The sequence below is a fragment of the Mycteria americana genome, chromosome 3, assembly GCF_035582795.1.
Source record: "Mycteria americana isolate JAX WOST 10 ecotype Jacksonville Zoo and Gardens chromosome 3, USCA_MyAme_1.0, whole genome shotgun sequence".
In the NCBI taxonomy this organism is placed as follows: Eukaryota; Metazoa; Chordata; class Aves; order Ciconiiformes; family Ciconiidae; genus Mycteria; species Mycteria americana.
Window position 1 is genome coordinate 33410381 of NC_134367.1, and position 18510 is coordinate 33428890.

The following is an 18510-nucleotide window of genomic DNA, read 5'->3' on the forward strand; positions in this document are numbered from 1 at the left end:
CTTCATTTTTCAGGGGTTTCTCATTTTTCTCATATTGATTTCAGTAATACAGATGCCTTTGTTGTAGTAGTACTCTGTACAAAACCAAAACTTTACCATTTAAACTGGGGGAGACTACTTTTTAGGTTTCATTATGCAACAAGATTTCTAGAACACTGAAGGTGCCCACACTGTGTAGAGATAGCCAAATATCACGGGAAGACTGTTGGAACTGTTTCAACACTACTGAGGTCTACTATCACAGAGCACACAACAGCACAGATGGACTGCCAGGATGAAAGCGATACGTCTTAGAGTCCCTTCCCCCCCGCTCAGGGCTGTGAAAACACTGGTCAAACCATTATCTGAAATAGGTTGGGAAAAGGGTGGGAGATTATCCCTAGCATCTTGTATGTAAAGGAGAAATCTCATCATCCTTTGGCTTGCACTTAGGTTGTTAAAAGCGTCCTGCTTACATTAGGCACAGCATTTCAGTGAGCTGCAAAGCCATCATGGTTTACAAATGGTGTTAACATCCTAGGGATGTTTAGGATTCAGAACAGAGATTTCCATATGTATGCTTTTCATAAAGAAGTGATTTATAACAGCAAGGTACATTAACTGGGAAGCAAGAATATCTGGGGCTGTTATTTATTCATAAAGATGATTAATAGTTTGATGAATCTAACTCATGACAGCTCCATGTGGCAAGTATCCAGTGTTGATAACTACATTGAGTAAGTATCAACAAATTGGATGCCATATCTGGTAGCAGACTGAGGTTAATATTTTTAGCTTCTACAAAGTATCTCTTCCATATATCCAAGCAGGACTGGAGAAGTTCAAGTTAAGCTCATCAGCACCATTATTAGCTAGACAGAAATAACTACTGCTGCAGGACTGATAAAGAAAACCTGATCACTACTACACAAGTGACCACATTTGTTTCCAAATAACTCAAATGAAAGCTAGTCACTTCTGACTTACTATTCTTTCTGGAACAAAACAATCCCTACAGCATGACCACAAACTAGTAAGCAAGCAAGAAAAAAAATTCATTAAGAAAGTGAGAACAGTGAAGACCATACCTTTGATTTAATTCTTAATAAATGTTGCTCCACTTCTTCAATATCTTCAGTGTTCTCTAAACGTTCATAAGCCGCACTGGTTGTTCCCTTAATCAAGTTTAGAGGCAAAGCTGACATACCATAAGCCTAAAGTAAAAAGGAAACAAACATACTCAAATTTTCTGCCATACATTTTAATCTGATAAAGTTGCTGTATGTTGTAACTATAAGGTAACACTGCTGTTTTTTTCCCCCCCACCCTCTTTCTACAGACTCTAAGGCAAACAGTTCTTTTCCTTTTTTTGAGCAAAACATAACAAACATGCCACACAGATTCCAGCATCCCACATTATTTCAACAGTACTTAAGTGTCTCACGATCGCTGAGACAACAGCATGTGTTAAGACTTCATATAAGCATAGCCCACTGACAATTTATCAAGCTAGCCCTTGGGGCTGGGTTGGGTTTTTTTTGTCAAATCATTTAGCTTCCCAAAACCTTAACTTTTCCACTTTAGATCATAATCAAAACATTGTGTAATAGAGGAATTTCTAGGTATTGAACTTAAGTAGTTTTATAAGCAAAGTATATACAATTTCTTTGTAGCCAGTAGTCTTCAACTTACTTTTAAAATGAAATTATGTAGAAAGCACCTGATTTACTAAAAAGAAATTCTGCAGTAAAAAGACACAGCAGAAGCCAGCTGAACCCCTAAACTCAGTTACATTCCAAGACTGCTTAGATACCCATTCACATTCATAAATTTTGTTGGCATTTACTCCTAGTTATAAATACTATACTATTCAAAATGTTTGCCAGCTTCTACATCAACACTATGCCCAGATTTTTTCAGTGCAAAGTCTGTAAGCTTTCCACTAACATAAGAAACAACAGATATTTGAGGCAAGGTAAACAAGAAGAAAATGCCACTATTTCCTCTCTGCTACCCTATGAGTCTTGTAGATCTAGGCCAAAGTCAGAAGTTTCTCCAAGCAGTTTAGAGACATTAGCCATAGGCTTTTTATTTGTTTTATTGTGGGTGGGAGGCTGTTGGTGATAGGTTGTTCTTCGTGCAGAGCTCAGCAGGAAGGTTTTTCTCTTCTTTCTCTTAATCACAATAACAAAAAACTACATCTGTTAAGAGTGCTTGATATCTGAATATTTCCTTACTTCAGAAATGAGCAGTGTTCTAGATTTTCACAGGAATACCACTCCTTCCTTCAAGCACAGCTTTACCTTTCATACTGAGAATAGATTTAACACAAATGCTAGTGGGTTATAAATGTCACCATACATGCTGTCAGATCACATGAGCTTTCTGTACACAAGACTTGTTTTGACCTGCTTAAGAACCTACTTAGACATACTCATGTCTAATGCATTGTACTCAAAGCAAGACACTGTCCATTTTTTTTGGTGTATTTTTCAACAAGCTGTATACCCTGCTACCAACACCCAATTCTAAGCCTGTTTAACAAAGGGGTCTTATTTACTATTATTGTAGCTCAAAACCACATTAGGTATTTAAATTAATAACCATTTCAATATAAATACCCAACACTGATCCCAAACTTCAGTTTCACTCTGCAAGCAACAATATCCCATGATTTCAAGAAACATTCCTCCAAGTATTAGGCTATGAAAGCATGAAACAGAAGTTCAGCAGCCTGACAGCCTTGTTCACTTACAGTGGAATTAGGCTTCTTATGTTCAGAGTGACAATTACCAGTAAATTGTTGGAACAGTGTCAGTTAAGTTCAACAAGCAGACAGCATGCATGTCTCAACAGACTTCAAACCCAAGGAAACAGTGGTACCTGTTAAATCACTTCAGAGCATTTAAGTAAGTGTAGGAGAAAAGTAGTCTCCTTCAAATATTTCTTGAAATATATATTAGCAAAGAACACATTCAGCCAGATCTTTGACAACTTGCACTACATGACTTTTTCTGGGTAGCTATAAAGTATTACAATTGGTCTTACTATAGACTCCTACAGAATCAGGCAGGCTATTAGCTATCTGCTCAGCATTTCAGGACTTCACAGCTGACAGCCTCATTTGTCACCCAAAAATACAGCTAAAAAAAGTATTTGCAGCACTGTTTACAGACTGTTCCAAGTAAAGTTTAACTCCTTTTTTTTTTTAGCCAAAAGGTAACTGGCAATTTCAGTCCCTATGTTAGAGCTTTTTGCTGTAAAAGCTATACTAGGGAAAGTCATCTCTTATCACAGGCTAGTGATGGCAACGAAATTTCATGTTTTCCAAGACATTCTAGGAGTTCTGTTTTGAACACAACTATATAACCACAGAAAGGCCTACCTACAAGATTAAGTATTTTAGGTAAGGAAAAGAATTGAACTTGAGCTGAACTTTACAACTCTGTCCATAAATGTAGCTCAGTTCTTCCTTTGGAGTATCTCCTTTGAAAGCATTAAGCTGCTTTGCTATTTACAGGAGCTAAAAAGCAGTCTCCCCCAATCCTCCTCTTCTGTAGGCTGAAGAAAGAATTCCTTCAACCTTTCTTTATAGGTTGCATTCTCCGACTCTCTAATCATTTTCACAAGCCTCTACTGGAGCCTCTACAGTCTTCTAGTTTCTTAAACTAGGGGACCAAAACTAGACACAGTATTCCCAGGTGTGGCTTTGGAAGGGCCAAGTACAGTGGAATAATCACGTCCCTTAATCTACTGGCTATGCTCTTGCTGATGCAAGCCCAGGATACTGTTTGCCTTTCTGCTACAGGGCACATTGCTGGCTCATGCTCAGCTTGCTGTCCCCTAGGACTTCCAGGTCCTTTTCAGCAGAGCCATCCCCCAGCCAGTCAGACCCGAGCATGAACTGTTGCTTGGAATTAATCTATTCCAAGAGAAGGCCTTAACATCTGCTAAACCTGATGCCATTCTTGTTGGCTCAATCTTCCCACTTGTCAATGTCTCTATGGTGGCTCCTCATTCTGTTGAATCTACTTCTCCTAGTTTGATATTATATAATCATCAAGTTTGACAATACTCAGCCCCATCATCCAGATCATTTATGAAGACTGAATAGTGTTGGGCCCATATTGACCCTGAAAAGCTCACTCAGGTCTGGCTGCTAGTAGCATAACTCCAGAATTTACGTGAAAGTATAAACACCATTCTATTTCATAACTAGAACGCAGGCTGCAATCTAACCAAGGCCCCTCTGTGGAACCGAAAACATTTCCAGCCAGAGCCAAAGACATTCAGTATGTAGAAACACATATAACAATGAGAGATTGCTATGACAGTAGGCCTACACAATTTTACAAACCTAAGCTTAGAAGCAATTTGATTTCACCATTAAGCAGAGGCTTCCACCTGTTCTTCAAACAGCTACCATCAACTAACAGATATCAAGTATTTACTCAACAGAAATAGTTAAGGAATAAAATTCAGAGTTCTAAATCTTCTAAATCTAAGCTTCTACAAAGCAAACCGCAACTCTTAAAGTGATGCATTGTTTTGCTGTTTTTGCAGATGTGAATTTCATACTTGAACATCAAGCTTGCTCTAGGGATAAAGGCAGTCTAAGTTCCTTCCCTGAATACAAAAGATGCTAATAGCAAGATGATTATCCAAGTAAGCCTCCCATCATCAGTAGGGGAAAAAGCCACATAGGTCCTTCAAGACATCAATATACAAAATGATGGACAGAAAGATGAGTCATCTGACATGATGTATCACAGGTCTGAACAGAAACTGTATTAGCTCAGTTTCAGGGCTGCATTTCCCTTCAGGCTGACGTAGAAGTTCAAGGCTGCCCTGAACAAAGTTTTAATCCCCTAAGTTAGTGCTAGTGTTCAGTTATTCATGAACTATTACGTTGGGCATCTGCAACGCAAAAAGCAAGCAATGTATCAAAGATAGCACAAGAAAACCAAAGCTGTAGACTAAAGCCAGGGAGGGCTCAGTCCTGAAACAACTTGTTGGATCAAAGTTTGGAGTATGAATAAAAACACATCAGAAGAGCCTTTAAAGTAGTTAAGACAAGATAGTTTATATACATGAATTTTGATAAAAGTAATTAAGTCTTGACATACTTACACCACTGAAACAACAGTTTCCAGGACTTATTTTTAGATAACCTTTGCCTAGAAGTGTTAAGTCAGAGAAGAAGCACTGCCCTGAAGAGTAACAACAGTCATCCAAGTGTAATAAGCAATTACAGCATACATGGCTGTTTTTTCCACATAAGTTCTTCAAAATGAACTGAATCTAGCACTAAACACTAACTGTTCAGGCTGGTATCTGATAATACACACTGCAAGGTTAGGTCTTTAAAGTCTCAGGCTGCTATCTCTGCTGTTACTGAACGCCTGATCAGCTTCACTGAAACCCCATTTTACAGTAGAAAAAATTAAATTTAAATTTATAGTTAAAACAACTTATTTTAGAGCACATTCCCCTCCTGAATCCCCACAAGTGATCAATATAAGAGATCACCCCCTATCATTTAGCTTAAGGGCTGGAAAGCCAAACCCTGAGAGCTTACTACCTAGTAAGTACAAGTTAAAGGCATCATCCATGAGCAGCTATCTCATTCCAATTTGAGAGTCTGCCCACAGACAATAGAGATAATCTCTGGATGGATGAAATTCATATTTATACTTCATAGATGACCTTCTACTCTAATGGAGAAGAGAAAAAAACAGAACAACTTAAGCAAAGCAACAGAAAACCCAGCTTACCTATCCTATAAAAAGAACAGTCTAAACAAAACTCTTAAGACTTCTTCCTTATTTGTTTTTCACAGAAGTGGTAGCTAGGCCTGAGACAGGAATTTGCAAAGAAATCTGTCATCAGTAAAGCAGGAGCCTGTAATTCACATGACAGCAACAATTAGTTCAATACTATTTATGCAGTATCAGTAGGGATTGAAGAACAGTAAGCAGCATACTCTAGCTGTTCTCTAAGCATGCTGTTGAACACAAATATATTCTGTGCTCCAGACAGAGCACTGAAATACCTCAGTAGAGATTACACAAGCATTGCTTCCAGTTTGCTTAATCTTCACTTCCCCTGTGTCCCTTTCCTTCCCATCCTGTCTGCAGCAGATCCAGCTATTCTTCTGCCATTCCACAGTTAAGATTTAGAAGGAAGAGTTGCTGTTCTGATCCTTTGGTCTCTTGCAGACTCAGCATCTTACAACACTTTAGACTTGCCAAACTCACATAGTCCATGGCTAGATAAGGGAATAGTCTTTCTTATTAGTTGCCTGGCATGTTAATAGTCACTCATAAGCAGAAGATAGAAAACAAGTGAAGTTTGTAAGACAAGTTGTGAGACAAGTTGTAAAATCACGTTTTACAGAAGTTGCAGCAAGCAACTACATCAGGGATAAGCCCTTGAGTATTAAAAAGATACAGAGAGGTTTTCCACTGTGAACTATAACCGCTAGCTTAACATCTTTAAATTGCACAAGCTACCGAAGAGTTCCACTGAAAAGGGTGTATTAAGGTGGGAACACCTAATAATCCACCAGATCAGCCACAAACACACAGATCAGTCATGAGGAGCACAGAAAAAAAACCCCACATTGAAATTAATATAGCAAATGCGTTTAGGAAAGAGTTCAATGAGTTAAAACTAACTTTGACCACCTCCTGCAGAAAGCCTGAAGCCATCAGGCATTATAGTTTAACTAGAAGTTGATTATGTTTCACTTTCTACATCTGCTATGTTCAGCTAATAAGATAAGGTCTAATGATTAACTTGTGGCCCGAACAGGATAATCTCTCCTTGTCAGAGATCAAACAGAACAGGCAAGTTGTTTCTGATCAGTTTGGTACACAACATGCACTGTAACTGAAGGTAGTTTACCAACTTTTTCTGGTTAAAGATATTGAAGAATTAAACTTGTGACTTCAAGAAATTATCAGAAAGTACTTGTGTAGCATAGCAGAAAGACTCCCCATTCCATTTATTTTTAGAGGTCCATATATCAAGCAGATGTGGCTTTTAAGTACTATCACTGAGATATTTTAAAAGGTGTATATATAATCTTGTGCAAAAAGTGAAGAAATTAACTGACAAACATTTCTTGCATAGCACTGCCCTCTAGTGAAGTCACATGAAACAGCCAAATAAAAAAAGATGGAGAACTATTATATCACTGTATAAAAGGCATACGAAGAAATGCTCACAACTTTAAATATACAAATATTCAAACTCCTATTTTCCTACAACAGCTTGTTTCAAGACTTCACCTGAAAGTATGACTACGAAAGACAAACTGTTCAATTCTACCAGCTAGACTGTGATCAAAAATGCATCTACTCAACAGCTAAACTCTAGTTTAGGATATGCAGTGCTTTAAAGAAATAGAAGTCAAATACAAGTTAGTTTGTTTCAATATAAGTGTCCCACAAAAAAAATTTTCAAGAATACTTTTGTATAGATGGGACTTTCTGTATTCATAGCCTAATTAGCTTTTTATTTAAGTTATGTTAAGCATGAGGGAAGTCACATTATGATACCTTTTATCCCTCATAGCAATTGATATAGTTCAGTTGCCTATACTGAATGCTATTTCATATGGATACAATGCACCCTTATCAGCATTGCTTCTGACAGAGCAGGTAAGCTAGTCCAATTAAGTAGTCTCAAATGTGGTGCACTTTTCTATGTCCTACCAATACAGGCAATACTTCTGAGCTTGTGTAAGAGGAACTAGGACTCTACCTTTCTTGAAACTGTACCTTCTTCTCTGTGCACCTAGACTGCAGAGTTTTCTTCAAAAGTGATCTGAGCCTACAAGTCAGTCATCTGCTTTCTCACGTTAAAGAAATCTGTCTCTATCTTTGGCTCTCTACACATGCTACCATTCTAAAGATAAAAACTGGAATTCAAGAACCTTGTTTCCAGACCACCACTAAGCATGGCAAACACTGACAAAGGTTCACACATCCTCCCTAAGTTGTGAAGAGTAAAGGACAAAGCCTCCTAAATGCATCTGAAGATGGTAGACCATCTCATGGACAGTTGGCTTTGGTTTTTTTGTTTTGGTTTTTGTTTTTTGAAAAGCTCATGCCATACAGCTTGGAAAAATCATTCAATGTGTTAACTAGTAAAATCTCAGTTCTTTCATGGGAAGTTTTAGTACCCAATCTTCAGTTGCTATAAGAGCACATAAATTTTTTAATAACATTGCTGTAAAAAAAATCTCAAAGCATGGAATAGACTGACCAAACTGAACTGCTATGTTCAGTATGGCATTTCTTGCACGATCTGTTGTACATAACTTGAACAGTGCATTGAGTACTTGTTTATCCATTTCTCTAACATTCATCACTACAGTATCTCACTACACATTCACCTTCAATTTTCATACTAATGTTTTCTCTCCACCATACAGATTCAAAGATTGCCTCGCTTATTTGTCAACGTTTAAGTGGACAAAAAAAATGCAGTCAAGGTTTGTAAGATGCAGAAACCAAGTATGACAGCCTCTACACTACAGTTGTTCTACTACACACAGTGAACTTGTGCTTGCTGGACATATCTGTAAAAGTGTTAACTGACTCAGTTGTAATACTGAACGTAACTATTTTGCCCAGTTGCCATCTTCTGCATTGTTCCATCAGGCTTAGAAGAGCATTAACAACCAAACAAAAGATTAACCACCTTTCAAGCTGCAACTCTAAAATCTCAAAAGTACAAAGCTATCATTGATCCAGCACTAATATCTACAGTTCTCTAAGAGTGTAGTAGGAATCAGGCTGTTCAAACAAAGAACACTCAAATCAGTTTGCTATTTTGGTTTAGTGCTTCATGGAGAAGTGAACCACATAAATATAAAAGAAATGTGGTTAACTTGATTAAGTATTGACATTGAAGTGATTAAGTGGTAATGATGATGAATGCTACTAACTTCTGGATTTCTCAATAACTGATGTCTACTTAAAAGAAAATCAATAGTAAACAAGTATTTTAAGGTTAGACAGATTATAAAAGGTTAAGCTTTTTGGCTGTTAATAAAAATAAGTCAATTGCAAGAAAAGTAAATCATACTCTGGACAAAAATTAGGTGTGAAAAGGTAGTTAAATTTGTCAGTAGACAAACTGAGCTTTGTAACATTTCTTCTTTCAGGATGGAGGAAAAAGGATCACTTTACAATTTCATAAGAAATCGAGTAATGCTTATTAAATGTTTTGGAAAAATTAGAGCCAATTATAGTCATCCTTCAAGGACATGCTAAATAAGATGCACAAGATCACTCAAAAATTAATCTGCCTATCATTGTGTGATTAATACGTTATTCTGCCTTGAATTCAAATAGCAATCTGGAGCTGACAACTATTGTATTAATACCTAAGGCAATGTAAAACCATTTCAATGCAAAACACATTAATGAAAGAATAGATGCAAACTACATCATCTGTGAAACTGTTTCAAAGCACTGCAGCCCTAATTTATCATTTTCTTGTTATATTCCACATTTATAGACATGGAAAGCTGTCAGTATAAATCACCAAGGTCATGGATTTGCAGAGTCCCCTTGAGGATCACTTGTTCACATTTCTTACAACACAATTTTAAATATCAAGTGCTGTATTTCAGTATTATGCATTACATAATGTCAAAAAAGTAGACTGTGTTATTAAAGCTTTAAAACAGGAAAGCAGCTACCAATCCAAGATTATGTTGAAAATTGAGCCATACCAAGAAACAAGTTTAAACAATGTTACTCATTTAAATATCGCATGTACATGAGAAAAGTGACATCTATGTTTATGCTCTTGTCAGTAATAATGTATCAATCATGAACATTTGTAAACTTCATCTACACTTTTGATAATAAATTAGTGGTTTTATTTCCCCTTAAAAAGTTAAAAATTTAGAATACATATCTTCCCTAGCTGCATCTTTCTCCCTCCTTCCCAGTCTTCCAAAGCATCAATTAATGTCAAGAAAAGACTATTCTTCAGTGTATTCAAGCAAGGAAGTGCAGCATGAAGTGTGAGTTTTATTATTATATTCTAGAAGACCATGCTAATAAGGATCAGCTCAAAGTTAGAAACATAACTGCAGCTTCCGTGGCTAAAAAATACTTTTATATTTTTACATTCATTTGCAAAAGCATGCAAGTTTGCGTCTTGTATAACCAAATTTTTAAAGTTACAAAATGACGGAAAAAGTAATTTGTATTGCTTAGATTAGAAGTATTAAATGTTTGGGGTTTTTTTCCCCCCAGAACAGGCATATTGTCCCCTCCACTTACACAAGGAGTTCTGAAAACTGACACCTATCAAACTATTTAAAAGTTATTACTATCCTCTGACATAGAATAGTCTTGCAAGAGTTAGTAGTTACCAAAACATAGAATTACCTACTTATCTGAAGATATTGCATACTGTTTTTCAACGAAGTGCCCACTGTACTTTTTTGAACATTAGTTGTACTGAGGTGAATAAATAACAGTAAGGATCTCTAATAAATCATTTTCTCACAAAACAACTGTGAGAGAACAAGAAGTTGTCCAACATGAGTTAAATGACGTTATAACAGTAAAACCAGTGTTGTGGAATTAAATTAATCCAATAAAGAACCAATCTTATTGTCAATCACTGTCCCCTCGAGCTTTTCATAGGCTAGAACCAAGCTTAAACAGAGAAGACCTCTCACACCATAAGGTACACCACAGTAAGTGCCACCCATCAGTACCACTGCTAAATCATGGAGGTCCACATAGCAGACAGACTGCAGAACCCCTGAGGCTGGAAGGGACCTCTGGAAGTCATCTGGTCTAACACCTCTGCTCAAGCAGGGTCACCTAGAGCTGCTTGCCCAGGACTGTGTCCATATGGCTCTGAATATCTCCAAGGAGGGAAACTCCACAGTCTGAGCAACCTGTGCCAGTTGATCAGTCACCCTCCCAGTGAAAGTTTCCTGATGTCCAGAGGAAGCCTCCTGTGTTTCAGTTTGTGCCCTTTGCCTTTGGCCCTGTCACTGGGGACCACTGAAGAAAGCCTGGCTCCACACTCTTTGCACTTTCCCTTCAGATATTTGTACACATTGATATGATTTCTCCTGAGCCTTCCTCTTCTCTAGGCTAAACAGTGCTAGCTCTCAGCCTTTCCTCATAGGAGGAAAGTCCCTTAATCATCTTTGTGGCCTTTCACTGAACCCCCTCCTGTAGGTCCATATCACTCTTGCACTGAGAAGCCCAGCACTGAACACAGCACTCCAGGTGTGTCCTCACCAGTGCTGAGCAGAGAGGAAGGATCACCTCTAATGACCTGCTGGCAATACTCCTCCTAATGCAGCCCAGGATACCATTAGCCTTCTTTGCAGCAAGGGTATGTTGCTGGCTCATGGTTAACTTTGTGTGCACCAGGATCCCCAAGTCCTTCTCTTCAAAGATGCTTTCCTGCTGGGTGGTCCCCTGCATATATTGGTGCCTAGGTTTGTTTCTCTGCAGCTGTGGGACTTTGCACTTCCCCTTGCTGAACTTAGAGATTCCTGTCAGCTCATTTCTCCAGTCTGTCAGGGTCTCTCTCGATGGTGGCACAACCCTCTGGAGTATCAGCCACTCCTCCCAGTTTTGTGTCACCTGCAAGCTTGCCAAGGGTACACTCTGCCCAATCATCCCGATCATTAATGAAGCTATTGAACAGGATTGCACCCAGTATTGACCCCTGGCATATGTCACAGAGGTACACTAAACTAACCCAAATAAGGGACAAGCTCAAACAGCTTTATTTCACACAATAGCCAAAACCACACAACAGAAACCAATGAGAAACAGGGGTAAACCAAAACCAATCAACCAGGAGAAATCAAAGGAGGTGAGGGCACTCAGTCCTGGAAAGTTTCCTCAGGTGGTGTCCCAACCCACGGGGAGAGGTCCCAAACACAGGCCCACTGCTCCGAGAAGACCACACTTGAAGAGCATCTCCAGCAGTACCCCATTTATACCCTGGGTCAGATCTGAGCTGTGGTCATAATTGGCTCAGAGAAGCTTCTAGATCATCACCAAGGTGCCTCACTGGCTGTGGACCCCATCTGGTGACCAAGGAGTCCCATGCCTCTCCTGCTCCCCTGCTGAGGTGTGTATGTGCCAGGGGCACAGAGCACAAAAGGTGGGAAATTCAGCTGGCGATCACCATGCCAAAAGCCCCCCATCTTTATCAGAAAGGGGGGGTGAAGCATACCTGTCACAGCATACACCACTAATGACTGGCCTCCAACTAGACTTCATGCCACTGATCACCATCTGCTGGGCCCAGCCATTCAGCTGGTTTTCAATCCACCTCACTGTCTTCTCATCCAGCCCATACTTTATAAGCCTTTCTATGAGGATCTTATGGGAGACCCTCAATGTGGGCTAGGTTTGGCTTCCCAATGGGAATTTGGAAAATGCACATCTCTGACAAGGGATGTTAGCATGTTGTAACAGTAGCGTATCAAGAGCTGAAGGCTGAAGTGGGAAGCATTACTCTGAAAACAATTTAGTTCAAAAGTGTTCTTCAGAATACAGCTTTTGAAGCTTCAAGAGTTAAGTGCTATGCATATATGTCCATAAACTTGCTTTCAGAATTGATTTACTTTTTAAAAAAAATGGTACTGTGGCAATATGAATAAGGTATAGAAACAGTACTCACCTGAACTGTTGTTATACTCTATTTCAAACAAATAATGCTGTTAAAACAGTAGTATTCTGCTTTACCACACATCTAATTGATTTTTTTTTTGTCCTAACCTGTAAGTTTGCTACACTCCATAAAAAGTCTTAAATTTTTGGAAAATTTAGACCATTCAGTTCTGTGCCCACCTCCTATTGAAACAAGCACCTTAGGAAGAAAAACTGCTCATTGGAATGGCTATAGTAAAACAACAGAAACAGAGCTAATTAAACAAAAGTTTATAGGGCAAGTGTAAGACAATTTACTGTTATGGACTTTTTAATAAGGCAAGATACTTGTCAAATACAACCAAGATGTCTGCTCTAGCTTACCCTTATACACTACCTTCAAAATGTTTAGCCTCGTGCTAGACACTTTTCATCTCCCTTTGCAATCAACTGTTAGAGAAGCTCTGTTTTTCCTATAGAAGGCTCACACTACTGAAAAAGGCTCAGACTTGAGAACCACACAGCCTGCAGCCAGACACTGTTATAGGTCCAGATTAGCCACATTTGCCACATTCTGCACAACTGTCCCAAATGTCATCACATAGAAAACTAAACAGAACAAGCCAATTTATTTTCCACTTAAAGTATGGAGTTAAGATCCTCTCTCTAAACATTCCTTTTACTCCTCCTCAGTCATCTTCCTTGCATCTCATTTCTATTCTTATTTGAATGACATGGTGTTAAGAAGTGCCATAAAACATTTAATTTGCTCCTTTATTCAAATATTAGCTCTTGAATCCTGAAGATATTTCATAGCAAACAAAATTGAATTCAAATCCAATTCTTACAATAACTCTTGCTTTTAACCAAGACCACCGCCAAAAACATACACCATCTTCTGTATTAAGTCATCACTCAAACTAGTTTTGAGGAAGTCCTGACCTTCCCTGGGAGAAGCAACTTTAACATTAACTCCTTAAGCTGGTAATTTCTGTTAGTACCCTCCCAGTGATTTACTTTCAGGAATGAGATGCTTTCAGGTTCAATATGTATTACTAATCCCTCCCCAAATTCATAACTAGTATTTCACAGAAATTGAGGACCTCAGGAATTTTTCATACCAATTAAGTTTTATTTCTTTAGCATCTTCAGCTTTAACAGTGTATTTCATGGTACCCTATTCAGAAGTTGCGGAGAAGCTCACAACAGCAGCTAAATTCGGCACTTTTCCTCAAACTATGAGAAAAGCTCTTCTCCATATGTATCACTAGGTCAAATTTAGTGAACTGATTTTGATGTTTGAAGCCACAGAAAATGAAAGCCAGAAAGCCAATATAATGGCAACCACATGAAACCATAGTATTATCTACCTTTCTATTGTACTCAGTAACACAAGTCCTCAGTTGTCAGCAATCCTGGTCCAGCACAATGCTTCAATTTGTGTTGTCCCCCATCTGCCCTCTCCCCCCCAAAAAACCCCCCATACCAAATGTTACAATATTGTGAGTCTGATAAGTCTGTTCTTTGTTGCATTGAATAGCTTATCATGTACTTCAGAGTAATACATTAAATCAATCTGGGCCTTGAGAGGCCCAGAAAACTGGATTGATGCTGACGGTACTCCTTAAAAAAATAGATTTTAACTAGGTTAGTCATTGGGGTAAATTTGTTAGTTCTATAATTTAAATTGTAGCCATTTACTATCTAAAGACCACCATCCCCCTGCATCCTTCCTCCTGTGGAAGAAGCAGAATATACTTTCATAGAGAAAGCCTAGGAGCATACACATGCAGAATTAAGCTTTTGCTCTCAGTATCTACCCAAATTCAAGGCTGCCTCCTGCCAGTGCCAAAGCCTCTTTTTCCCAACTTCTCAGTATTGTATGTTACCACAATGCAGAAGTGCAGTTTTAGAACAGCCATAATCTGCTTTGTGTGGCCTTCAGTGTGAAGAATTAGTACTGTTAATATACATTTGACTAATTGTAGTATGGATAAATTGTACTCCAAGCAACTTAAATAGAATCACTTGATTCATCTGTTTCATGGTACTCTTCCACAAATAACATTTTGAAATCAGTCAACTGCAGTCAGTGCAGGCACAGCATTCCTATTGACTTTTAGTATTTTGTGTTAAATTAGTAGGCATTCAATTTAAAACCATTCTTAATTAGGTATGAAAGTATTTGCTAACGTATCATTTATTACAATACAACCTTCATTAGATGTTCATTTAGAATAGATTTTTTTTCTTTAGAGTAAAAAGGTGAATATGAATATACAGAAGACCAGGTACACCTGTTCTTAGCTTCCCTTTAACAATACAATTGCAACACTGGCAATGGAACAGACTGAGGATATTCAGAAGTCAGGGGAACATCAAAAAAATTCAGTTATATCTGCACTACAAATCCTCAACTCTTAACTAGTATAAACCAAAGATCTGAGATCACCTCTGTTCAGAGACAAGGGAACTCAGATACTACACATTGTGTCTCCATCTATTCTCTACCCTTTTTTCCATCATCTGCTAAGCATTTGTGGAAAATTTTGAAGTAGGTGTCTTTGTTCTTGTGTTCACCCTTATATAAAGGTATTCTCTTTGTGCTCAAAAAAAAATCTACCACTGATTATCAAACAGTGGTTTGATGACTAAGCACAAAGTCCTCCCACCTTTAGAAACTGGGACAAACAATTTGATAGGCATGCAGAAGGCTGGCTGAAAAACACAAGAGCCTAACTACTTACTTGTCAGATAAAGTCACAGGCAAGAAGTATTACAGACAATGTCTCACAGACTTGCCTGTGCAGTAATGCCTTTGTCTTATTTAGAGGTGATATTTTTTTTTTAAAAAGACTAACACAGCAAAAAAATCCACAACACAAAGAAGTGGAACATTACAAAGAGAAAAATAGTTACTCCTTCCAGAATCATGCTCCTCCTGGAAGCATGGTGTGGAAGGAGTGGAGTAAACCAAACCAGTAGAGACTGAGAGGCTATACTCTGGGCCAACCTCTCCCTGAGGCTTAGGGAAGTGGGACAGCCCAGGAACTTTTCACTACTGAAGTTACTTCTGCATTAAGTCGTACCACTGGGAAAAGCCCAGCCCACAAATTAAACTGGAATGCAGGTACATGGCATCCACACGCTGTCGAGGTCACACTCACAATTCACTCTTCAGACCATGGGAACAGCACTGCTCATGCTGTTACAGGTGTAAATTGCTTACATATGGAAGCCTCACCATCACTGGCAGTGGGCAAAGTGTTATGAAAGCGCTAGAGCATAAACTAAAAGTCTATTGCTGCTCTAACTTTGAGAACACAGACCTTCTAATAAGTGGTTTTCACTGTCCGTGACATGTTTGTACCTTAGACCACCTATGTATCAAAGCCAGCTCACTGTTTCAGCCTAAGATTCTACGATCGCCTGCAAACAATGACAAAAACCACTCTCCTATTAGGTGTGGACAACAACCACCTCCTGTGTGAGCTCATCCCTAAAACTTCTGTGAAATATCTCCTCTATTTCTCCCACCTGCCTTAACACCTACTGTAAGAACAGAAGGGACAGTTTCAGAAGGATCAAATACAGCAGTTAAAACCAAAGTAAATAGTAATTCCATGCTCCAGGCATTTGCATGGACAGCTCAGGTGAAGTTTTCAAAGCAACACATTAGCCTAAAAAAATCTTAAGGCATTCAGAGAAGACTATTTTAGTTCTCATGCTTGGTGTTTCACCTCGTTTACCACCCAGTATCTGTACGAGTCCTAAATACGGTAAGACTAAGCCAACAACATTGAGGACAGGTATTGTCTTCATCTGAGAAACCACACAGACAACACAGCATGCTGAAGTTACTGAACATTAAATGGAAGTCACATGTTTCCAGGGTCAACTAGTTTTGAGGACAGAAGCTTATTGTGATACTCAGCTGAATGGTGCCTACAACCAATCTGTACTGAAAAATAAGCAGGGAAATAACACTGGAAATAGGGAATTAGTAATAAATCAAGAACTTCTAAACAATACTTTAAAAGCATTGTTTACATTTCACTCAGCAATAAATTTGTGCAAAATAAAACATAATCTTGCATTTTAAATGCTTATAGATGTTTACTAGCAGTTATAAAAACCATACTTAGGTAGCTGTTTGAAAAAAACAAACACTGAGGATATTCTCCCAGCTAATGAGTTTGTTCTTAATGTTAGTCTCATGGAGGTTAAAAAACACACTACATGTTCAATTACATTACTGCAGAGCACAAGAGATTAGTCTTTCCTTCCATAATTAAGGGAAACAAATTTAAAAGCTGACATGTTATTACAGGCTAAACGAAGGTCTCAATCTTTTTTGACCAGCACATGATCTAGATGTCAGCAATATGGCCTGAATGATATAGTGATCCATGTCAGTCAGAAAAGACTTAAGTAATAAAATTTGTTTTGGGTCGAGTTAAAGCACTTAATCAATGGGGCTGAGAGCAATTCAGCTCACTTGAGATACCTACTAGCTGATCCACAAATTGTTCTCCTACCAACTGCAGAGCCTGATGACCACCAAGCTGTCGTGTTCTGACACTTACATCTAAGAACCTGTACTGAATTGCCTCCCATAATCCTGCTGTAACTTACACCAGCTGAAGTCACTAGTAGAAAGAGACAGAAAATCATTAGCTATGCTTGTTTCTCAATTTAGATTTAAGAGTCTAAAGGTAGTATTTAGCAGGTTCTTTAGCCCTTTACCCAGTTATGACTAACACACTCTTCTCTCTTTCTTATATCCTTGTTCTATAACTTTATCCATTTATCCTTTGCCTGACAACAAGCTATCACAAAACATCTCCTTGGCTAGCAATGCTTCAAAATAACTTATTGCATGAGCTATGGTTACAGAGCCACTTAGAATTCACTAGCAAAGCTACGTGGGAACAACTTTACTATGTTAGAGCCAGGCTGCAATGGAAGAGGAAGTTATTTTAGCAAGAACATGAACTTAAAGATAAAACCCATCAGGAAAACACCGACTTCTGAGAATTTTTAAAGCTTTGTCTGCAGTTATCATAAGCTTTAAAGCTTCATCTTTGTTGCAAAATTTTACCTTGATGGCAAGTTAATACATGTAGCATTACAAAGAGACTGATTATTCAGTGACAGAAGAAATAGAACAGATTGGAAAAGCAAGGGACCACATGAACATCAGATGTTGGCCAAAGCTAATAAATTAAAATGCTTCCTTTCCTTCGCACATAAAAGCAAGAGTCAAGCAGTTGAACCAACATAGCCTTAATCATATGATTTACAATCAGTTACAGAATGAACACTTTGGAATCCTTCTAAGCTACAGAAAGAACTGCAGTAGTTTAGTTGCATGCATAGGACTAACAAGAATATTCCTGAGGCTTTAGACTCTAAACATTTTCAAACTCTACTTGCTTTTAACTTTTTAGCTATTCTTGATTTAAGGCACATATCGCAGAAGATGCTGCAGATTCTTCATACCTAAAACTGAATCCTGAAATGCATAGATATTTACCCTTACTCAAATTCTAGCAATACAGAACTGTGAAGCAATGCTCTGTTAAAAACATTGTTTTTTTTCATTTATTGAATGAAGAATAGCCTTTCACAAAGAGGGACAGTTATGATGGAGAACATTTTGCATACTTGTTTGCAAAGCAAGTTATTCTGCCAGACTTTTTGTGGTAAAGCTCCGTAAAGATAAAAACATCAATGTATAAAAGTTGCAGTAAAGGTCATATTCAGTATTATAGACTGACCAGACCAAGTCTAGGTTATGCCATAGTTCAATGAATAAAAAAAAAAAAATCAATATTTATTTCTCTACTGCTGGACAGAGAAAGAGACAGAG

At 38.2% G+C, this 18510-nt stretch overlaps 1 protein-coding gene across 2 annotated transcripts in view; it reads right to left on the reverse strand.

Annotated features, from left to right (window-relative positions):
- Positions 1–18510, reverse strand: part of LMBRD1 (LMBR1 domain containing 1) — an 88342-nt gene that overhangs the window by 37251 nt on the left and 32581 nt on the right. For both annotated transcript variants that reach the window (XM_075498148.1, XM_075498147.1), the window contains one exon: positions 1068–1193. In XM_075498148.1, the coding sequence (XP_075354263.1) occupies positions 1068–1193 (126 nt within the window). The remainder of the gene's footprint in view (positions 1–1067; positions 1194–18510) is intronic.